Source organism: Macrobrachium nipponense, chromosome 24 (genome assembly GCF_015104395.2).
Source record: "Macrobrachium nipponense isolate FS-2020 chromosome 24, ASM1510439v2, whole genome shotgun sequence".
In the NCBI taxonomy this organism is placed as follows: Eukaryota; Metazoa; Arthropoda; class Malacostraca; order Decapoda; family Palaemonidae; genus Macrobrachium; species Macrobrachium nipponense.
The window spans coordinates 67704771-67729213 of record NC_061091.1 but is presented as its reverse complement, the minus strand read 5'-3'; the positions used below and the strand labels follow the sequence as shown (position 1 = coordinate 67729213).

General features: G+C 42.7%; 1 protein-coding gene across 22 annotated transcripts in view; it reads right to left on the bottom strand.

Annotated features, from left to right (window-relative positions):
- Window positions 1-24443, bottom strand: part of LOC135205744 (zinc finger and BTB domain-containing protein 17-like) — a 292065-nt gene that overhangs the window by 226437 nt on the left and 41185 nt on the right. For all 22 annotated transcript variants that reach the window (XR_010312587.1, XM_064236858.1, XM_064236843.1 and 19 more), the window contains 2 exons: window positions 12129-12422; window positions 3535-3651 (listed from right to left, as the gene is read on the bottom strand). Coding sequence is in view for 21 of the 22 variants with exons in the window: in XM_064236858.1 (XP_064092928.1) it covers window positions 3535-3651; window positions 12129-12422 (411 nt within the window). In the remaining variant the exon portion in view is untranslated. The remainder of the gene's footprint in view (window positions 1-3534; window positions 3652-12128; window positions 12423-24443) is intronic.

The following is a 24443-nucleotide window of genomic DNA, read 5'->3' as shown; positions in this document are numbered from 1 at the left end:
ATTGGAGAAAGGGATACTGCAGGAACAAGAGTCACCCAGGCACAAGACAGGTTTTTACCACTCAAGACTGCTAAGTGAAGAGAGGAGAGTAGTTTGCAGTCCGCTTCAGAAATAAGAAGCTACTATAGACTCCCTCAAAATGGTACACTGCATGCAGTCACTGTCCCTGCAAACACTGGGGTCCACCTCACTGTAGCCACTACTGTCAAGGAAATAACTACTGTATGTACTGTACTTCCTGACAAGAGACCCCAAATCAATAACGACAGAATAAGGACTATAAGAAGAGTAAGTCCTGTCTGATAGAGTTTTTTCCCTCTAGCAAGACAAAAAAAGGAAAGATTTTCAAAGAACAAAACATGAACTTGCCTAATTGTTTTACAGTGAGTATTGTGTTGTCACTCAGTTACTTTGGTCAAAAACTGTTACTTGTTTTAACACTGATGTTCTTTTTAACCCTACCTTATATTTAACAAATAATGCCTTCATCCAATTATGAACAAATAGGAATAAGTTGCATCTCAAAGTTCTGGAAGGTAAAGAGGATATTCAATTCTTGAAATGGGAAAGCTCACTTTCCTAAAATGTGGCCTTTCCTGTTTTAGTTTTCACTTTTTTTACAAGTAGCTAAAATGGTGTTAATTCTTTGCGCTACTTCATTTGTTCTTTTACTTTATTCCATTATGTTTTCATGCTATTTTGGTTAACCCTTAATGGGTGGATACCCTCATCAGAGCAGCAATAACAAGTTTTGGGTGGTGGACAGATTAACTCATGGTGAGCATCAATATTATGCCCCCATGGATTTGGAGTAATCAGACGGGAAAAAGGTTCCAATACATCTACTGCCCATATATTCAATAATGGCAACTTTTATATGGGCTCAGAACAATGATAAGGCAGCTTATGAGTTAGTTGTGATCTTGACTTCCAGGAAGCATGTACTGCTTCTCTCTCTCTATCACTTGATGTCTTTTTATATATTCTTTTCATATTTTTGCTCAAATATACCCAGGGGTTGCTGTTGGTTTTAGTTCTTATCTTTGATGACAGCAAGTCAGTTATAATTGTAGTTTTGCAAAGATAAGTGCAAAGAAATATTAGAAAAGACATTATAATGCAAAAAAGTTACTGCACCTTTGATCTCAGTAAATTTACATAAACATTTTACAACAAATACAATATACTCAAAATTTGTTACAGATTTTAATTCTTACTTGTTTTGATATTGTGTGAGCTGTAATTGAAACTTTACAAAAATAAAATAAAAGTACGTATTAAAAAACATGTATAACTTAGTCAAATTTATGAGTCTTGTAAAAGAGGCCCCACAAGGGATTGTAAATAGTCTTTTTCAACTTCTCGTATAAGATAGGGAATATTTTTCTGAAATTCTTTTGCTTACACCATGTGTATTTGCAGATCTTCCTCTTTTCATTGCATATCTTCCCCTTTCCATTGACGTGTTTTTTCTTCAATTGGCTAACCTCAAAGTTTCCCCAGCCTGAAGTGTTGCATATGCTTTTTAAAGCTTGGCTCTTAAGAGTTGAGAAATGAATAAATTGTAAACAGTAGAAATATACTAGTAATGTTAAGCCCTTTGTATCCTCTACCTTCTCACTGGTTAGTAAAGCAAATATGTTTTGTTGTCAAAGTTATTTAAGAAATTTGGTAGCCTCTCAACCTAGTTATATAAAGAAAAGGACTCTGCATAGATCTGAAAATCCATTTGTATGGACATCCAGCATTATTCCCTTCAAAGGGATGAGATGGTATTTACCTTGCTTCTGGTGAAATTATGTCCCTCACACTTAGTACTGGAGGTAAATGACAAGAGTTAGAGGTGGTACAGTTTTGGGCACTATTGTGAACCTGGCAACTCTAATAGCAATGGACCAAACATCACATTACAGTACTTAATCATCATCATCTTTGCTGTCAATCTTTTTACATACATTAATAATGGCGATTTTTATTTCTTCAGTTTACCATAAAGCTGACCTTGCCATCCATTCCTGTCAGCATTTTCATATTTTCTAAGTTTTTCTCAGGTTACTGTTGTCCTGCCCCAGCTTTTGCCAACATTCAGGGAATAAAGTGACCTGTATTACACCTTAGCATTCTCCCTTCAGAGAATAGTTAGGCCCTACTTTTTTTAGTAGGGCTCAGAATTAATCCTTAGCAAGGATTAATTCTACTTCTCTCTTCACAGCAGGCAATGTGTAATGCAATGCTGGATGGTTGGTACTCCAATACTTTTTTTGGGGGGGCACCACAACAACTCAACTGTCTATCATGTCTCCCTCAGGATATGTCATGTCCTGATGCCACCTTCACTATTTTAAAAACTTGGTGGGCAACGTTCTTCATCCCTGTCTCATCCCTTCACTTAGACATATTCTTGTTAAAATCTTCCTCTCACTTCTGCGAGAAAGGTTTCATCTCTTCATCTGCTGTGCCTTCCTCCCTAAACAGACAGTCTCCTACCGGCAGGGGTTCCGTTCCGAAAGCTTGACGATAAGCAAAAATTGCTGATAACCAAATATAGGCAATTTTCTGTGCTTATCAGCATAAGCACTGATAACTGGTTAATGGCACCTCTGTTAGGTATGTATCAGCACCAATACCTTATTATTGGTACAATTTTCAGCAGTAGACAAGCACCATAAATCCGGACTGCTGATAGCCAGGGACTGTTAGTACTTAGTTCTCAGTACGAGTAATATCACCACCTGAGAACCAGGAAATATCACCACCTCGGATCATCTGACTGGACCAGCATTTAGGCCCTGAACCGAACTGCACCGGGCCTGTGTGGTTGTTTCCAATTATTTTGAAAGTTTTTTAAAAGAAACTTGCTGTGCATTTGGCAGTGTTCTTTCCATTCATTCAAACTAGAACTCTACAATTCAGCTAAAGGCCAACAAACTTATTGGCACTAAATATTCTACTTGACTCCCAGATTTTTAAATTACCATCGTGGACACAACTTTACAATCCTACAGGTAATGCATGAGTAAACTGTCAACTCAAGCTGTCCTTCATACCACTCAATTTAAAACTTTAACGACCTCAACCATCCCTTGTGTTTCTTGTATCATATCTGCCTGTACTAAAGCTTCCTCATTACCTATAAAATAGTGGGCTATTTCAAATTTCTATAAAAGCTTTTTATTCTCTGCCAAGCCCCAGCTAGACTCAAGCAGCTTTTCCTGATTAGCCTCCTATTATTCAAAAAGAGAAATTAGATCTAAATACCCAAGTAAATTTCCAAAGACTTACGACCAACCATAGGAACCTCCAGCCATTTTCATGTCAACTACTCAACCATTCCTAAAAATTGTTCTTCACTCTCAGAAGTAGTCTTCAGTATTTTTTTATTTTTCCAAGAATAATCAGCCACCACATCTGTCTGTTTTTAAGAGCAGCATCACAAGAAATTATTCATACCAGCCAAACAATTTGCTCAAATTTTTCCTAAAACACTTTTGGATCAATGGAAATCAATCTTTAAAAGTGAAGTATAACACTCACCAGCCTTTGAGACTGCTGCTGTTGTGATGCTTCCATAGGAAGCATCTCTTGATTTTGGTTTCCAATGCTTCCCTTTCCAACAGGAAGCCCACTGGAAGTATCACCTTCAGAATACCACTGAAATTACAAAAAAAATAACCACTATTGATAACTATAACCATTACAATTGCAACTATTAAATACTATTACAAACTAATAAAAAGCTATGCCACAGTAACTTTTAATAACACAAGCATAAATATTTACATTTTAATATGTCACCTGCTTATAAAAATCTATACATCACAAAAGATACTTAATATACTATTTAAAAAATGTTCTTCAAAATACAAATATACCTATAGACTTTAAGGCTATTCCTTAAAAATTACTCATCACCACTGACACACTGGGCTCAAAAACCGACGTGTATTGGTCTTGCTATGAGGCACAACGTATAAAAAATAAGAATATTTCTAGACATACGTACATTCCTCAAATGGGAAAGACATTCAATATCTACCACTCTTACCCACTTTAGTATGTCTGAAAAATTTCCACAGCTTGCTAAGCCCATCAAAATGAAGTTTTTATGTTAAAACAAAGTTTAATGTATACTTACCTGGCAGGTATATATATAGCTATATTCTCTGTTCCACCTGGCAGAAATTTTCAAAACTCGCGGCAAACGCTAGTAACCTATTAGTAGTTCAGGCAACTACCACCCCGTTACCGTGGCGCTAGCGCTAGGAACCGTTCCCAATTGGGCCAGATTTTCTCTGAACCCTGTCTCCTGAGGGGAGGCGGGTGGGAATTAAATTATATATACCTGCCAGGTAAGTATACATTAAACTTTGTTTTAACATAAAAACTTCATTTTAATGTATGATTGACACATTTGGAGGTGGGTCAAAGACAGCAACATTATTAGAGTATAAAAATATTATTAAAATATTATTAAAACTCTAGGTTCCTTACCTGCTAAGGTAGCTGACTTCATAGGTCCTGCCTCTAAGCCTGCTTAAACCTTAGGAGCTCTCAACAAGGAAGTGTCCCATATGTTGAAGAAGCTAAGACTGGAACTGACAACTGGACGTGACCAATGTGTTGACAGAACCGTACAGCCCTCTTAAGCCACGGCATTCAAGCTAGTAAAAGATCATTTACCTGAACTACACACACACCATCACAAAATAATACTAACAAGACTGATAAAAGTACCGAACACTTTTCTCAGACGACCAAAAAACACAAACACCATCACCTAATAAAATCAACTAGCTTAAAAGAAGGTTATGGGGTAGTAACTCCTTTGCCCAATACTGTACCAGAGGACACGTATGGACCTAGCGTCTGACAATTATCAAAGGTTGTCTGAATATCCCTAAGATAATGAGACGCAAATATTGAATTAGTTCTCCAATATGTGGATTCAATAATTTCCTTGAGGGCTAAATTCTTTTTAAAAGCTAATGAAGTCGCAACTGCCCTGACTTCATGAGCCTTCACTTTCAAAATCCCAAAGCTCTGCTCTTGACACAACATATGAGCTTCTCTAATCAACTCTCTCATGAAGAAGGCTAGAGCGTTCTTCGTCATGGGTCTACTGGGGTCTTTAACTGAACACCACAGAGCATCAGAATTCCCTCTGATATCTCTTTTTCTTTCCATATAAAAACGCAATGCTCTCACTGGGCAGAGAACTCTTTCTTGCTCGTGACCCACTAACTCAGACAGACCCAAAACTTGGCCAAGGATTAGCTGGATTCTCATTCTTGGCCAAGAAACCTTCTTGGAATGAACACACTGCGTTGCCATGTCTCCATCCCACCTTCTTCGATATGGCCTGAAGCTCACTAGCTCTTTTAGCGGTTGCCAAAGCTACTAAAAAGATAGTTTTCTTAGCAACATCTCTCAGAGAGGATTTCTCTAAAGGCTCGAATTTGCTAGAAGTTAAATACTTCAAGACCACATCGAGGTTCCAAGCAGGTGGCCTGCATTGTGGTTGTTTCTTTGTACCAAATGACCTAATCAGATCTCTAAGGTCTAAGTTATTCGAGATGTCTAGATCTCTGTGTCTAAACACTGAGGTTAGCATACTTTTATAACCTTTGATTGTCGAAACTGACAAACCCAATTCCTTCCTCAAGTATAGAAGGAAATCTGCGATTTGGGTCACAGAGGTACTGGATGAAGACACTTTCCTGTTCTTACACCACTTCCGGAAATTCTCCCACTTCGACTGATATACTGTGATTGTGGAGGTTCTTCTGGCTCTAGCCACTGCACTGGCCACCTCTCTAGAATATCCCCTCGCTCTGACAAGACTTTCGATAGTCTGAACGCAGTCAGACCCAGAGCGAGGGTATTCTTGTGAAACCTGTCGAAGTGGGGTTGTCTGAGTAAATCTACTCTTAGAGGAAGAGTCCTTGGCGTATCTATTGTCCATTCCAGTACCTCTGTGAACCAACTTTGGGCCGGCCAAAACGGGGCTATTAAGGTCATCCTCGTTCCTTGGCTCTCCCTGAACTTCTTCATCACTTTCCCCAGTACCTTGAACGGAGGAAAAGCGTACAGATCTAAGTTTGACCAATCCATCAGGAATGCGTCGACCGCCACTGCTTCCTGGTCTGGAACCGGAGAGCAATAGGTTGGTAACCTTTTTGTTCTGGCTGTCGCAAACAGATCTACTACCGGACGGCCCCACAACTTCCACAGGCTCTGGCAAACCTCCATGTGCAACGTCCACTCCGTCGAGAGAAGTTGTTCTCTTCTGCTCAACAGGTCCGCACTCACATTTTTCTCTCCTTGTATAAACCTGGTGAGCATCACGACACTTTCCTCTTCCGCCCAAAGCAGAACTTCCTTTGCCAACTTGTAAAGGGGAAAAGAATGAGTCCCTCCTTGTTTGCGGATGTATGCCAGAGCCGTGGTGTTGTCCGAGTTGATCTGCACTGTCTTGTCTCGAATCAACTCTCTGAAGTGCTTCAAGGCCAAGAAAATTGCCATCAGTTCCTTCCTGTTTATGTGCCAACTTGTTTCTTCCTTGCTCCAAAGTCCCGACACCTCTTGAGGGCCTAATGTCGCTCCCCAACCCGCGTCCGACGCGTCGGAATACAAGACGAGGTCTGGGCTCTTCTGCTGAAGCGACATCCCTCTTGCTAACCTGCCTGGAGTTAGCCACCACTTTAATTCCTCCTTCACTTCGGCAGGAATTAGAAACTGGAAGGAATCCGGTTGCAATTTTCTTGGCCATGAATCCTTCAGGAAAAACTGTAGAGGTCTCATGTGCAGTCTTCCTAAAGAAATGAACCTCTCTAGCGAAGAGAGTGTGCCCAGTAGACTCATCCACTCTCTTGCTGAGCATCGGTCTTTCTTTAGAAAGTCCTGCACCTTCCGAATGCATTGGGCTTGCCTTTCGGGGGACGGAAAAGCCCGAAAAGTCACTGACGATATCTGAATCCCCAAATAAACTAATCTGTGATTCAATTGAGACTTTCCCATGTTTACCACCAGACCTAGGTCTTTTGCTAAGTTCAATGTTTGATTCAAGTCCTCCAGACATTGACTTCTTGATTGGGATCTTATCAACCAGTCGTCCAGATAAAAAGACACTCTGATCCCTCTTAAATGCAACCATCTCGCCACATTGGACATCATCCTCGTGAACACTTGGGGGGCTGTGCAAAGGCCGAAGCACAGGGCCTTGAACTGAAAGACCCTGTCCTGAATCACAAACCTTAAATACTTCCTGCTTCCTGGATGAATCGGAATATGAAAGTATGCGTCTTGTAAGTCCAGGGTCACCATCCAGTCCCCTGGACGTACCGCTGCCAGTACTGAATCGTTCGTCTCCATAGTGAACTTGGTCTTTTCTACGAAAAGATTCAGTTGACTTACATCCAGAACTGGCCTCCAACCTCCCGAGGACTTTGCAACCAGGAACAACCGGTTGTAAAATCCGGAGATTTGTGATCCAGAACAGGCTCTATGGCTCCTTTCTCTAGCATGGAAGCTACTTGCTCCCACAGAGCCACTTTCTTCACTAAATCGTTGTAATTTGCCCCGAGGGCTCTCGGAGATGTTGCGAGAGGAGGTTTCTTCAAGAAAGGAATCTTGTACCCTTCCCGAGCTACGTTGACAGCCCAGGGATCTGCCTTCATGTTCTGCCAAACTTCCCTAAAACCTTGAAGTCTGGCTCCCACTGTCGTCTGGAGGACTGATATCTCATTCTTTAGAAGTGGTCTTGGCTCCTCTTTTAGTGGGTACTCTCTTACCCCTAAAGGCGGGTCGAGCGAATGTTCTGCCTCGAAAGGGCTGTTGCGAAGGCCTAGTTTCCTTTGGAGTTTTCTTAACCAACTTGGATGGTAAGAGCTTCTTAACTGAAGACGAGAGAAGATCTTGAGTGGCCTTCTGAGAAAGGGAGAGAGCTATATCCCTAATCACCTCTGAAGGAAAAAGCTGTTTCGAAAGGGGAGAGAACAGCAACTCCGATTTCTGAGAGTTAGAAACTCCTTTTGAAGCAAAAGAACACAACAGCGATCTCTTCTTTAGTACTCCTGCTGTGAACAAAGAAGCCAGTTCATTTGTTCCGTCTCTCAGAGCCTTGTCCATGCAGGACATAATGCTCTTAGCTGTTTCTATATCCTGCGAATCCTCTTCTTCTAGTGAGTTCGCCAGTGCTCCCAAAGACCAATCTAGGAAATTGAAGACTTCGAAAGTCCTAAAAATCCCTTTGAAAAGATGGTCAAATTCGGACGAAGTCCACCAGACCTTAGCAGACTGTAACGCCTGTCTGTGTGAGCTGTCTACTATACTGGAGAAGTCCCCCTGGGAGGAGGCAGGTACTCCCAGGCCTAGACTTTCTCCAGTAGCGTACCATACTCCTGACTTCGATGCTAACTTAGCTGGTGGAAAAGCAAAAGAGTATTTTCCCGCTTCTTTCTTATCCTTCATCCAGTCATTCACACGTTGAAGGGCCTTCTTCGCCGAAATTGAGAGAGTCATCTTAAGGAAAGAGGACTTCTTTGGAGTCCTAGTCTTGGAAAACTGCGATAAGGGAGATAAAGGAGCTGTCGGTTTGAATTCCCCTTCAAAAAATAGAAAGAAGACGTGAAGTCAGAACCTTGTAATCTGAAGAAGGTTCCGTATTCTTTTCCTCAACTAATTCCAATTCCTCTTCTGCTGATGAAATGTCTTGCAAATCACTGTCGTGTTGACGCTTCGCTGACGGAATAACGTCCTGCCGCCTGCGTCCTGCGGCTAACGAAGAATCGGCGTCCTGCCGCCTCTCGATGTCCTGCCGCCTGCGTCCTGCGTCCATCGTAGACACATCTGCTTCCTGTCGCCTGCGTCTTACGTCCACAAATGATCCCGAGTCCTGACGTTGCGTCCTGCTTCTTCCGAAACCATTTTCTTCTTCCTGCGTTCTGCGTCCTGAATAACCAAGCGATCGCCTGTCCTCGTAGCGCCAGTGCGTCCTGCGTCCTCGGCGAACGCGTCCTTGTCTTCCCTCTTAGAAGACTTAACGGGAAGGAAATCGTCCTTCCGCCTCGAAGATGCCTGCACAGGCGCATCCCAAGACTTCACAAGAACTGCCAGCTTGGACTGCATTTCCCTTAAGAAACCCTTCGTACTATCTTCCTGAATGGCAGAGGACGAAGGAGGAGGATTACGAGCGGGACTGCGACGTAACGGAGAGCGATCTTGTACTCTACCCGACGGAGAAAGACGAGGGGAAGATACACAAGAAGATGGAGGAGAGTCTCTCATCGAAATCCAAGGACGAGAAGGACGTACTAAGTCCTCTTTAGCACAAAAAATCCTCTTCCTCTTGATCGGAACTGCGTCCCAGTCTTCCGAGGAGGACAACACCTCAGGACTACTCCAAGCCTCACGATCTTGAGCATGTCTCTCGAGAGCGGTTGATGTCCTGAAAGTCCTCTTGAGGGGGCGAGACACAACTGCATACCGACGTTCCCGCTCGGAAGTCGAACCATCCGAGGACGCACACTTCCCAGTTACGCCTTTTCTGCGGCGAACTGCAACAGCCTGGGAACTTGCAACAGGACTGTTCGAAGGGACGCCTGACCGCGACAAAACCTCTCTCGCCTCCCTTCGACTGTCGACATGCCTTCTCCCTTGGGTCTGGGAGCTTGACAGAGGTCTAGGTCTAGGAGCACGAGAGAGACGATCAGACGCCCCCTCCACTACACTTTCACCGACATCAAAAGCACTAACTTTATCCGTAAGTCGCTGTATCTGGTCACCCATGGACGCAAGGGCAGCAAACACCTTCACAATATGTGTATCGTTCGCCTCCTCCGATACAGCAGCGGGCGCAGGAGATACCTGGGGAGAAGGAACTACCAATTCTACGTTAGAAGGAGCTGGAGAGGAAATACATTCACTCCTTTTACTAGAAGAATTCGACTTCTCACTACGAGAAACAGATCTCCTTACACGATCTTTCTCAAGCCTCTCAACATATTTCATAAATATCTTCCATTCCTTCTCTGATAAATTCTCACATTCAAAGCACCTATTCTCCCAAATACACACATTCTCTCTACACTTCTTACAAATGGTATGAGGGTCAACCGAAGCTTTCGGCAACCTTACCTTACACCCCTCTTTTACACAAACTCTAAACATACTTCCAGTATCAGACATCTTTAAAGAACAATCCAAAGCGAATGCCAAGCTAACGTTTCCGAGTACAATACCAAAGATCCATGAAAAGTCAGCAACGAGAATGAAAATCCTAGCAGGGAACCACCAACAATGTTGCCGGTTCGGCTGGCAGAGAAAATCTGGCCCAATTGGGAACGGTTCCTAGCGCTAGCGCCACGGTAACGGGGTGGTAGTTGCCTGAACTACTAATAGGTTACTAGCGTTTGCCGCGAGTTTTGAAAATTTCTGCCAGGTGGAACAGAGAATATAGCTATATATATACCTGCCAGGTAAGTGTCATACATTAAATTAATAATTACAAAGATTACACTAAAAATTTGGCTTTAATCGGTCCAATTTTGTCATGACCTCAAAATGAACTTTTCATAATAAAACTAATATTGTAATACTTACCTGAACACCTGCATTAGCAATGGTCAGGCGGCCAGGGCTAATTCACGTGTTCAGGTGGAGCATTGCAATATATTGTTTATCCACTGTGCATTTCTCTACTGGCCCACCTTGATAAATGACAGGTGAAACTTGAGACAAAAGTTCAAGGTGGGACACGACTAGATATAACACAAAAAGTGTCCATGAGAAAGAAAGTGACATTACAAAGAACCTGAGGCCTGACTAAATTATACCTGGAAAAGGAAACAGTAGGTGGCAAAACTCCTTCAAGATTGTAGCAGTTTGATTTTTCAGACAAAACCCTTAACAGATAATTCAGCCAAACTCTTTTTAAGAGATTTGGCCCAGCTCAACAGGTAGTTGGGCATTAAGCTGCACCTAATTAAATATGGCTTAGCTCTGAACCTCCATACCACTGCTTGCCCAACAATCCCCCCCCCCCCCCCCCCCCCCCCCCCCCCCCCCCCCCCCCCCCCCCCCCCCCCCCACCCCCCCCCCCCACCTTCTAATGCAGGCTTTTTCTTTTATAGAACAACTAAAAATTAATAACATGTTTTGAGCATAACAAAGAATTGAATTTCTTGACTTTGATATGGCTGGCATGAAGTATGCTTTCAAAAGATAGCCCCCTGCACCTTCATACCACCGCCTGCTCAACAATTTTTCCCCCTTCTAAAGCAGGCTTCTTTTATAGGACAACTAAAGATTAATCACAAATTGGTTTCAGCATAAAAAGAATGAGGTGTATATTTGTACACCAGGATGCCTTGATCTATCCATCTGATATTCTGACAAATTATAGATGAAAACTCTTGGTACCTTACCAGTATGTCAGGTATCTCAAGTCAAAAGTGAACCCTGCTCTTATAGATTTATATCCCATGGGGGTACCACATATGGTGGTACCTTGCATGGCACTTTCAATGGTCACAAAGGCTCTTTAATTATCCAAACTTATAACCCAGCTAATTTTTGCCTTTTACTTTTAATTCGCTTTCTTTTGTCTTTTAAGTTTTATTCCTCTTATAAGATTTCTTTTAGTACTCATATTTTCTATAAGGTTTCTTTTACTCCTATTTTCAAGTTTTTTTTATCTTGGTTAAATACTCCCAACCTTTTTATATAAATTTCTATGGTAAGCCCTATGAGTTACAACTCATTGGACGAATTAAATTAATGTACAATAATAAGAGATTATAACATTTCTGCATCTTGAATGTGATGGTGGTGAGTATAACAAAAAGGAAAATATTGCACCAAGTTGCTAATATTATATATATTTTCATGACAGAATTTATTATTTGGATACTTAGTTACTGTTAAAGATAGCTTAAATATCTTTTCCCCTACTGGAGCAGAAATATTAGCTATCTTTAGAGTAGATAAGAGTCATCCCAAATACTAATTATCATTATCATTTATTTAGTAATTTAACCAAACAACTGAGTTAAAAACACAATACTACTAGACAAAAACCTACCCCACCCTTCCTTCTACTATGTACAATTGAAAGATGTTTTGCCTTTTACCTCTTGGGCATCTGAAGGTCCTGGTAAGGCAAGAAGTTCGTCTGGAAAAGAATGCTGTTCCTGACCATGCTGCGATAGTGACTGTTCATCTGGTGGAATATCTTGACTACCACTACTGGTTAAGTACGGGGGTCCTAATTGGGAAGCGTCCTCAACAAGAGACTCATCATCTTCATCTAAGTCAGGAGCTTCACTTTTGGGTATATAAGGAGCTTCAACTCTTGAATCCTGCCCTTCTGAACCTGAATCAACCTCTTGTATTTCTTGCTTGACACACACATCAAAAGGCAAGACCTGCAAATTTAGCAATTATAAATAATGTACAATCTTGAATCATTCTAAATAATGTACAATTTTGAATCATTTTAAATAATGTACAATCTTGAATCATTTAGACAAAAATATTTTTAGAATAACTTCCAACAATGCTCCTACCAAAATCTCCAATTGTATTAACCGGTTTACCAGCTACACTTGGAAATATCCTATTGTTAAGACCTCAGGCAGGTTTGTTAGCTAAGAAAAATACAAACTGATTCTAAAATTTGTCATTTTGCTTATTCCTTCACCTCCAGGAATGAATATTTCCAAATATAAGACAAAAGTGGCCAACTGGAACAATTATAGTTTACTAAGCTGAAGCTTTCCTTACCTAAATATTAAAATTTTTCATTCTGGTGAAGATATGAAAAAATTATCTGTTACAAATCTTCAGCTTTTCACCATTTATTCTTTATTATCACAAAGTGACTATTTACAACAACAACAAAAATCACTAAACTTTTATGCATCACCTGACTTGAATTATATGGCTTTGTTTTGTAACACTTCAACTACGTCTGCTTGAACTGGCATAAAACAGAAAACTTATGATAAATGTGAGCAAAATATATGGTCATAAATAAAAAATATTACCTAAGATATGTTACTTACTTCATCTCTACAGCAATTATTTAATTATTTTATCTCTATAACAACTATTAAATGGAGTTATGAAAGTTAAAAACATAATTAAATATATAATTGTTTTTAACTATTTGGAATTGTGTACAGCACAAGTTTTCTCAAAAGTTAAATTTTTCATCTGCCAAAGTTCCAACAGTGGGAATCTTGTATGAACACAGTACATCTCAAGAATAACAACACTTCCAAAATTTCATATTACATACTGGTACAGCTATGCTCAGAACTGATGCTACATGACTGCAGAGGATTTCATTCAGAATTCACTAACTGGCAACCTAATATGATCCATATACATCTATTATTTTATTGTGAAAACAATTATTGCATACAATAAGGCCATAATATGTTTCATAAGAGTGAAACTTGTCATATACTATTTAGTTTCAAAACTGTACAAAAATATCATGAGGAACCAAATTTCGGAAAGACAGTCATGAAACATTTTCAAAACTTTTGTTCACTAAGTGCCAATGCAGTTGGAAAAAAAATATTCAAATGTTAATTAAAAAAAAAAAAAAATGTCCATAGAATTAATATTGCTTTTCGTGCAACCATAAAATTTGAAATAGTTCTATTCAGATGTTTTCACGGATCAATGGAGAATACGTGTAAATAAGTAAATACAAAAGTTGAATGCTTCGACTGATATCAACAGGTGAGTGGGGTGCATGATGTAACAATTAGTGGTGAGGCGACACGAACCACCTAGTGTAACATACGTCTACAATGAGTAGCAAGAATGAAATTATCTTGAAACCATTTATTTTATATTTGGTCGAGGAATATTTGGATTTTCATGAAACTTAAAATTATTTAAGTTACATTTCTTAACCACTTCAAAATTCTTTAGTTCCTAGGCCAAGGAGTGAAGTTAACTTTCCATTCTTGCACTTCAAGTTGCTTTATGAATGAATAAATTATGACCCAAAAGTGAGCAGGAGGACTTTTAAGAAAAATGATATTGTTATGTTACAATAAAGTTTCATACATACTTACCTGGCAGATATATACATAGCTAAGACTCCGTCGTCCCCGACAGAAATTCAAATTTCGCGCCACTCGCTACAGGTAGGTCAGGTGATCTACCGGCCTGCCCTGGGCGGCAGGACTAGGAACCATCCCCGTTTTCTATCATATTTTCTCTCTTCCACCTGTCTCCTGCGGGGAGGCTGGGTGGGCCTTTAATTGTATATATCTGCCAGGTAAGTATGTATGAAACTTTATTGTAACATAACAATATCATTTTCATACAATCAACTTACCTGTCAGATATATACATAGCTGATTGGCACCCTTCGGTGGAGGGTAAGAGACAGCTACTATATGGAGTGGACAGGTAAACAACATATGTTGTAGGTATAAATAAAACCTTGGTTCCTACCTGATAGGTGGTAGACTTCGTGGGTGTTTGCCCAGTAGTCGCATCACCTCAAGAAACTTTAGCGAGATATATGATCTATGGCCAAGAGTTCTTGTGGGTCTGCCGATGGGGTCTTACCCACTTACTCGGCAGAGCCTAAAAGGACTTTGTCAATGGGTGCTGATCCACTTATATGACATACACCTTATGAAGGAGCACACAACCAATCCCGACCACCTGATCCTAACCATATGTTAGAACTAAGGATTGTTACGAGTTATCCCCGAACTCGTCACAACAACCGTAACTCAAAACCACTACGCACACATACATAATTTTCAAAAAAAAAATTATACTCAACTAATTGGATATGACAAGAATTCTCTTACTGAACAACATAGACGGCCGCCCGTGCTAGCCTAAGTCCTCCATTGTTCGAAGAGACTCTCGACCATATCCAAAAAGAAGAAAAGTATATACATTTAAGGATTGGTGTCGGCTCCCGTACCCAGAATCGTATCCGCCGATACGAAAGGACCTAGAGAAAAACACTTCTCATATGTCACACGCACGTCTTTCAAGTAATGAGATGCAAATACTGAGTTGCATCTCCAAATGTCGTATCTATGATGTTTTAAGCGACATATTCTTATGAAACGAGAGAGACGTCGCTATAGCTCTCACTTCATGAGCTTTTACTCTCAACAGTTGTAACTGTTCGTCAGGACAGGCCTTATGAGCGTCTGTAATGACGTTTCTTACAAAGAATGCCAGCGCATTCTTGGACATCAGTCTTGTGGGGTCTTTTACCGCGCACCAAAGACCTTGTCTAGAGCCTCCCATTTGATGCTTTCTCTGAAGTTAGAACTTCAGAGCTCTAACAGGGCATAGAGACCTCTCTGCTTCTCTGCTACGAGACTCGACATGCCTTTGACTTCGAATGACTTAGGCCAGGGATTCGTAGGATTCTCGTTTTTCGCTAAAAACAGGGTCTTAAACGAGCAAATCGCTGAGTCTCCCTTGAATCCTACTTTATCCTGCAGAGCATGCAATTCACTAATTCTCTTTGCCGTAGCTAAAGATAATAGGAATAGGCATTTTCGGGTAATGTCTCTAAACGATGCCCGATGAGGAGGTTCGAATCTTTCCGATGACAGAGAACTTTAGGACTACGTCTAGGTTCCAGTTCGGAGGTACTGGTTCCTTAGACTTTGAAGTCTCAAAAGACCTTATGAGATCGTGGAGATCTTTATTATCTGCCAGATCTAAACCTCTGTTCCTGAATACAGCCGAGAGCATACTTCTGTATCCCTTTATTGTGGATACGGCTAGATGAGATTTTACTCTCAGGAATAGCAGGAAATCAGCAATTTCCGCTATAGAGGTAGTGGAGGAGGACAACTTCTTGGATCTACACCACCTTCTAAATACCTCCCACTTTGATTGGTATACTTTCGTAGTGGAGGTTCTGCGTGCTCTCGCGATCGCGCTTGCCACTTCGCGAGAAAAGCCTCTCGCTCTGACAAGTCTTTCGATAGTCGAAAGGCAGTCAGAGCGAGAGCGGGGAGGTTTTGGTGGTACCTCTTGAAGTGTGGTTGTCTGAGAAGATCCATCCTTCTTGGTAGGGATCTTGGAAAATCTACGATCCACTCTACCACCTCCGTGAACCATTCCTGGGCCGGCCAAAAGGGGGCTATTAACGTCATCCTCGTCTCTTTTGACGCCACAAACTTTCTCATTACTAACCCCAGGATTTTGAATGGGGGAAAAGCATATACGTCTACTCGAGACCAATTTAGCAGGAAGGCGTCTACCATAAGAGCTCTTGGATCTTCCACGACCGAGCAAAAAAACTGGGAGCCTTTTTGAAATGAATGTTGCGAAGAGATCCACATGAGGAGTTCCCCACAGAGACCAGAGATCGAGACACACTTCCTCGTGTAGTGTCCATTCTGTGTGAAGGACCTGGTTCCTCCTGCTGAGCCTGTCCGCCCTCACATTCCTTACTCCCTGTACGAACCTTGTCAGCAGGGAGATGTTCCTGTGAGACGTCCAAAGTAATAGGTCTCTCGTGAGCTCGTAAAGGAACGAGGAGTGCGTCCCTCCCTGTTTCCGAATGTAGGCAAGTGCGGTGGTGTTGTCCACGTTTACTTGCACTACCTTGTTTGACACCAGAGGTTCTAGGCTCTTCAAGGCCAGATGTACGGCGAAGAGCTCTTTGCAGGTTTATGTGCCAAGACACACCTGTGCTGGTTCCCAGGTGCCTGACACTTCCTCTGGCCTAAATGTCGGCCCTCCCCAACCTCTCTCCGACGCGTCGGAGAACAACACTAGGTCTGGGTTCTGTGTTCTTAGAGAGATCCCTTTGTTCTCTTCCAGAGGGAGCAACCACCACTGTAGGTGTGACTTTATCTCCACTGGAATGGGAAAAAACGTCCGACAGTTGACCGGTTTTCCAGCTCCAAGACCTCTTGAGGAAGAATTGAAGCGGACGTATATGAAGTCTTCCTAGAGGGAAGAATTGTTCTAGCGAGGAAAGCGTCCCAGAAGGCTCAACCATTCCCTCGCCGACGTTTGTTGCTTCTCTAAGAAGAGAGAGACTATCCGCAAACCTTTTGCGATTCTCTCTTGCGAAGGAAAAACTCGAAAACCCCGAGAATCCATCCGAATCCCCAGATAGACTAGGTCTTGTCTGGGGGTCAGCTGAGACTTCTCGAGGTTCACAAGCAAGCCCAAACGCTTTGATTAAATCCAGAGTTAACTTTAGGTCCTCCAAGCACTGTCTCTCCGATCTGGCCCTGATGAGCCAGTCGTCCAGATCATAGAGACATTCACTCCTTTGAGGTGAAGAAACTCGCCACATTCTTCATCAGGCTTTTTTGGTGAAGACCTGAGGAGCTGTGGACAGGCCGAAACACAAGGCTCTGAACTGAAAGATCCTTCCCCCCGTCATGAAACGGAGGTACTTCTTCGATGAAGGGTGGATCGGGACGTGAAAGTAGGCGCCTGGAGATCTAAAGACACCATCCAATCTCCCTGTCGTAATGACGCCATGACTGAAGCAGAAGTCTCCATGGAGAACTTCTCCTTCTGAACAATTTTGTTCAGAGACTGACGTCCAGTACTGGTCTCCAGCCTCCCGAGGCTTTCGCTACCAGAAAAAAGGCGATTGTAAAACCCCGGGGAGTGTTGATCCCGTACCAATTCTATCGTCTCTCTTGTCCCACATTTGTTCCACCATCGATCGAGAAGGTATCCCTCAGCACATGGTATTCCTTGTATTTGGCTGATAGTTCCCTTGGTATTGACGTTAGGGGAGGAGTGTTCAGGAAAAGGATACGATATCCCCTCCTTAAGATCGCCAAAGATGACGCGTCTGCATTTATCAGTGTCCAGGCTTCCACAAATCCCAGGAGCCTGGCACCTACTGGTGCTTGGAGGAGAGAATCTTCATTTTCCCTTCTTAAAGGGACGAAAAGCAGATCTACCTCTCTTCTCTGGAGCCTTCCTCCTTGTGGAAGGTCTGGAGGTCGGACCACCTCGAAAGGGCTGCACCGTTGTACTGGGTCCTTTCTTGTCCCGATGCAAGCAACAGGTTTCTTCTTTCTTGCTGACTGCGTCACAGGATCCTGAGTTGCCTTCTCAGTTAAAGAATAATGGCAATGTCCTTTACTAACTGAGAATGGTAACAAAAAGTCAGAAATTAGAAGGCGGCCATATAGAAGTGCTTCGCCTCTTGAGGCATGTGAGACTGCCTTTGTTAAGAAGGCGCCATATACAGTCCTTTTCTTTTAAAAGACCTGCCCCAAAAACAAACAAAAGAGGAGATTTCAAAAGATCCATCCTGTACCGCCTTGTCAATACAAGACAATATGCATAAACAGGGCTTCAGGTTCGATTCCTTCCGAATCATGGGCTTTCTTGGACATCACCCCAAGGGACCAATCTAAGAAGTTAAAAACTTCCAATACACGAAAGAGTCCCTTGAGGAGATGATCCAGTTCCGAAATTCCCCACGTAATCCGTGCAGAATTGAGACTTTGACGCCGTGAAGCGTCAACCAAAGTCGAAAAATCTGTTTCAGTTGTAGAAGGGAGAGCAATACCCATATTCTCTCCCGTCTGATACCAAATGCCTCTTTTCCCAGCTAATCTTGCTCGGGAGGCATGCAGAAGACTGTCTTCACTAAGTCTTTCTTAGACTTCATCCATGAGTCTAAGGAATGTAATGCTCTCTTCATCGATATGGTGGGGTTTCATTTTGAGAAAAGGACGAAGGCTTCTTCGTCTTAGCACTGGAAAAGAGCGAGCGCGGAGAAGGCAGGCGTAGCGGCAGGCGTCAACTCGTCTCCGTACTCCTCAAGAAGTAGGGTAGTCAACACCTTATAGTTAGACAGACCTTCTCTTCCACTATATTCGTCATCCGAGTTTTCCTCTAACTCGGATCTACATGCGTCTCCGCTCTCCTTTCCGAACGTTCTTCTTCTTGAGGAGACAAACTCCTAATAGGAGAGGGGCTAAGGGAATGATAATCCTTCCTCTTTCCCGCTCTAATAGTCTTGGAAGCGTCATAAGCTTCGGCTTCTCTAGAATTTTAGACGCTTCACGCTTACATGACGCTTCCCGTTCGCCAAGCGTCATGGATGACGTCTTTTGCTGACTCTCGATGACGCTTCGCGCTTGGGAAGACGCTCCGCTCTCCAAAGGCGTCCTACTTGGCGTCATAATATTGGACGGAGCGTCATGTCTATGCTCCGTTTCCAATGACGCTCGCGTCTAAAAGACGTCTTACGTCTCTCTGGCGTTACGAAACTCTCGTAAGCACCTGTTCTCGCTCTATCGAACTATACGCTTCTGTAAGACGTTTAGAGCCGTTTCACCGTCTGTATGACGCTTCTCGTTGAACAGTGAGAGAGGACGAGACTTCTAATTGGAAGCGTCACGTCCTTCCGACGTGGCGCTAAAACTCCCACCCTAGAGATGACAGTTGCTCTTGAACTGCCATAATGATCTTTCTTGACGCTTCTCCCACGTCCAGTGCATGACGTCTTTCGTCATCACTCGGGGGAGAAGAAGGAAAGGGTACTTCCGCGTACACTTCAGGTGACGCTGACGCCCCTTCGCTTTCTTGCTAGAAGACGGAGCGTCATCTGAGAAACGCTCTGGACTAGAATCTATGTCAGGCTTCATATGACGCTTCAGCGGTCTCGACAAGTTCGATTCCTTACCACCCTCGTTTAGGTGAGGAGAGGGAGAGGACGAGAAACACTCGCGAAGGACGCTTTTTCTATAGCGCCCTTGAGCCGCCTGCCACGAAGCAGAGCTAGCAATGAAGGGACGTCTGACCGTTGGGGATTCCCCACAACCTCCTTAAGGCTTTCGACTTTCCTTCTCCTCTGGGCTTGTGAGCTTGGAAGAGGTCTAGGCCTGGGAGCGTCGCAGGGACGATCAAACGCCCCCTCCACAACACTGGGAGAACTCACTTCACTGTAATGCGCACTTTCACTAGCCTTACCTTTGAAGTCAGCCATCTTGGACTTCATGTCTCTAATTGTAGCTTTCAGATTGGCGATTTCCGATGCCGAATCCGAAAAAGCACTCTGAGAAATGAGATACATAGGGAGTAATCTAACATCAGTAGGATTAGAATTTATCAGTGAAAGGCTCAATAGGCCTTGAACTCACACCTTTCAATCGTCTAATTCTATCCCTCTCTAACTTCTTCAAATAAGAAGTCAAAGTCTTCCACTCTTCTGCATTCAATCCCTCGCATTCCTTACAAGTATTAATAGCAGAACCTGAAACCGCCCCCCCCCCCCTAACATTTACGGCATACAGTGTGAGGATCAACCGAAGCTTTCGGTATCCTCACCCTGCAGCCTACATTCACACCCCATTCTCACACTCACATTAGAATCAGACATACTGAGAAAAATCCAAAAGAGTTATTCCAAAAACAGTCCACTGTAGCGAATGCCAAAACACGATCCAAATACGTCACCAAAAAGCCGAAAAACGATGATCAAAGGATGAAAAATGAATCTAAGTCAGGAGGTAATAACAACAATGTTGATACCACCGGCGACAGAGAAAATATGATAGAAAACGGGGATGGTTCCTAGTCCTGCCGCCCAGGGCAGGCCGGTAGATCACCTGACCTACCTGTAGCGAGTGGCGCGAAATTTGAATTTCTGTCGGGGACGACGGAGTCTTAGCTATGTATATATCTGACAGGTAAGTTGATTGTATGAAATCATATTTTAAGCCAGTTAAAAAACATGTGTTCCATTTGACTTGCTATTAATACTAACAGATATTCTGATTAATACCTGTCATCTCCATGTAATTAAAATCATAATCCTTTATTCCTCAGATAACAAGTAATCTCTACAAATAAATACTTTAGTAACAGAGATTACATCTCAGAAGCTTAGATTAATTTTTTAAACCTATAAATAATTTTGCTACAGGTAGCTTGAACATAGCCTGCAACTTCAACATTCATAGAAAAATGGTTGCAGTTCATAATTCTATTTTGAAAATGTGATGACTGTTGAGCTTATTAGGCCTACTGTTATAATGCTGCAGAGGCAAATTAAGTTGGCCAGCCAGAGGAGCATGTCAAGCGCGATGTCACTGACCACACCACTAACCTTATCACACCTTGCTTTGAGGCAGTACTACTACAGTAGAAATTAAAAATATGTTCAAATCACACAGGTTACAAATTTACCAATGCATAAAAGGGATCATATCTATATACCCATAGGGAAAATAGTGCTAGATGTGAATTACAAACCTGTCAACATGTATGATATTGGAAATAAAATGACATTGTTATGATACAATAAAGTTTCATACATACTTACCTGGCAGATATATACATAGCTATCGACTCCGTCGTTCCCGACAGAATTTCAAATTTCGCGGCACTCGCTACAGGTAGGTCAGGTGATCTACCGCCCTGCTCTGGGTGGCAGGACTAGGAACTATTCCCGTTTTCTAATCATATTCTCTCTTCCACCTGTCTCCTGCGGGGAGGCTGGGTGGGTCTTCAATTGTATATATCTGCCAGGTAAGTATGTATGAAACTTTATTGTATCATAACAATGTCATTTTCATACATTCAACTTACCTGTCAGATATATACATAGCTGATTGACACCCTTTGGTGGAGGGCAAGAGACAGCTAATTAACTGACTAGACAGGTAAACAACATATGTTGTAGGTATTAATAAACCTTATTGTTTTCCTACCTTTTTAGATGGAAGACTTCGTGGCTACTGCCCAGGAGTCTGCTTCATCTCAAGAGCCTTAGCGAGATAGTGATCTGTGGCCAAGAGTTCTTGTGATCTGTCGATGGGGTCTCTTCCACTTACTCGACAGAATCCTAAATGGCGTTTGTCAATGGGAGCACATCCGCTTATATGACAACACGCACTAATTTAAGGAGCACACAACCAATCTCGATCACCCGATCCTAACCGTGTTAGTTCTAAGATTGCCTAGAGTTATCCCCAAACTCTTTGCAAAACAACCACAAACTCGAAACTCATACATACAAAAATAACAAAATTTTTGTACCCCTCTAATAGTCAGATGTACACTCGATTTTCAAATGAAGAGAAGTGAAGGCCGCCTGTGCGACTACTGACACTCCCATACACCGAAAACCCGAGAACACATCCGACAAGAGGGTTACGTACATAATTTAAGGATTGGTGCTTTCTCCTTTACCCAGAACCGTCTGTGCTGACACAAACGGACCTAACGAAAAACATTTATCATACGTAACTCGCACGTCTTTTAAATAATGGGATGCAAACACAGAGTTGCATCTCCAATAAGTTTGTGTCCAAAATGTTCTTTAGTGACATATTTCTTTGGAACGCCACCGAGGTTGCGATTGCTCTAACTTCGTGGGCTCCCACTCTTAGAAGATTAAAAGAATCATCTGGACACTTCTTATGAGCTTCTGTGATAACACTTCTAACAAAGAAGGCTAATGCGTTCTTGGACATTGCTCTCTTGGGGTCTTTCACTGAGCACCAAAGACCTTTCTGCGAACCCCCCAACTGCTTCTTCCTGTCCAGATAAAATTTTAGAGCTCTAACTGGGCAAAGGGATCTTTCTGCCTCTCTGCCCACCAAACTAGAAAGTCCTTTCACTTCGAAGCTCCTGGGCCAGGGATTCGAAGGGTTTTCGTTTTTGGCCAGAAAAAGGGACTGAAATGAACAAATTGCTGAGTCTCCTTTGAAGCCAACTCTTGATTCAAGGGCGTGCAACTCACTGATTCTTTTTGCCGTGCAAGAGACATCAGAAACAAACACTTTCTAGTGATATTACGGAACGACAAGCCCCAGTGGTGAAGTGGTTCGAATTCATCTGGATGGACAGAAATTTAAGAACCACATCTAAGTTCCAGCCTTGGAACCTTAGGTTCAAGTGATTTAGATGTTCGAATGTAACGAATGAGGTCGTGCAAATCCTTATCATTCGTTAGATCTAATCCTCTGTTTCTAAAGACTGCTGAGAGGCATACTCCTGTACCTCCCCTTAATAGTTGGGTACCGAGAGATGCGACTTTGTCTAAAGAAACAGAAGGAAATCGGCAATTTCGGTCACAAAGAGGTACTGGAAGAGGACAGCTTCTTCGACCTACACCAGTTTCTGAAAACTTCCCACTTCGATTGGTACATCGCCTAGTAAATGATCTGCGGGCTCTAGCAATTGCGTTTGCTGCCTGGCGAGAAAACCCTCTCGCTCTGACAAGTCTTTCGATAGTCGAAAGGCAGTCAGAGCAAGAGCGGGTAGATTTTGATGGTACCTCTCGAAGTGGGGTTGTTTGAGCAGATCTACTCTGTTTGGAAGAGATCTGGGGAAGTCCACTGTCCATTCCATCACCTCTGTGAACCAAATTTGAGCTGGCCAATACGGAGCGATCAGAGTCATCTTGGTTCCTTCGGATGCCACGAATTTTCTGACTTACTTCCCCCAGTATCTTGAACGGGGGAAAAGCTGTAAACGTCTATTCCTGAGCAGTCCAGGAGAAAGGCGTCTGTTGTCATAAGCCCGGGGATCCTCCACCAGGGCACAAAATGTATCTATCCTTTTGGAGAGGAATGTGGCGAAAAGATCTATTTGACGGCTTCCCCCAAACCCCCAAAGGAGCCAAAGGCTCTGACAGACTTCTGAGTGGAGTGTCCATTCTGTGGGAAGGACCTGGAATCTCCTGCTCAATCTGTCCGCTCTCACATTCCTCTCCCCTTGAACAAACCTTGTTAGAAGAATTATCCTCCCTTTGGTTCGCCCAATCAGTAGATCCCGTGCCAGCTCGTACAGAGCAAAAGAGTGCGTCCCTCCTTGCTTCTTGACATAAGCCAGAGCTGTCGTATTGTCTGAATTTATCTGCACGGACTTTGCCTCTGACTAAGTGTTCGAAGCTCTTTAGCGCCAGGTGAATTGCTAAGAGCTCTTTGCAATTTATGTGCCATGACACCTGTTCTGCCGACCAGGTGCCTGACACTTCTCTGGGTCCCAATGTTGCACCCCAGCCCGCCTCCGAGGCGTCTGAAAACAATGTCAGGCTTGGGTTCCGTACTTGCAGGGACACTCCTTTGTTTTCTTTAATGGAACCAACCACCACTTCAAATGGTGTTTTTATTTCTTCCGATATTGGAAACGTGTCCGAGAGCTGACCTGTCTTCCAACTCCAACTTCTTCTTAGGAAGAACTGAAGCGGTCGAAGATGTAATCTTCCTAGGAGAAAGAACTGTTCGAGCGAGGAAAGGGTTCCCAGAAGGCTCAGCCATTCCCTCGCTGAAGTGCGCTCTTTCCCTAGAAAGTTCGATACTGTGGCACAGCCTTTCTTTAATCTCTCTTGAGATGAAAAACTCGAAAACCCCGAGAATCCATCTGAATCCCCAGATAAACCACGTTCTGGCTGGGGATCATCTGAGACTTCTTCGAGGTTCACGATCAATCCCAAA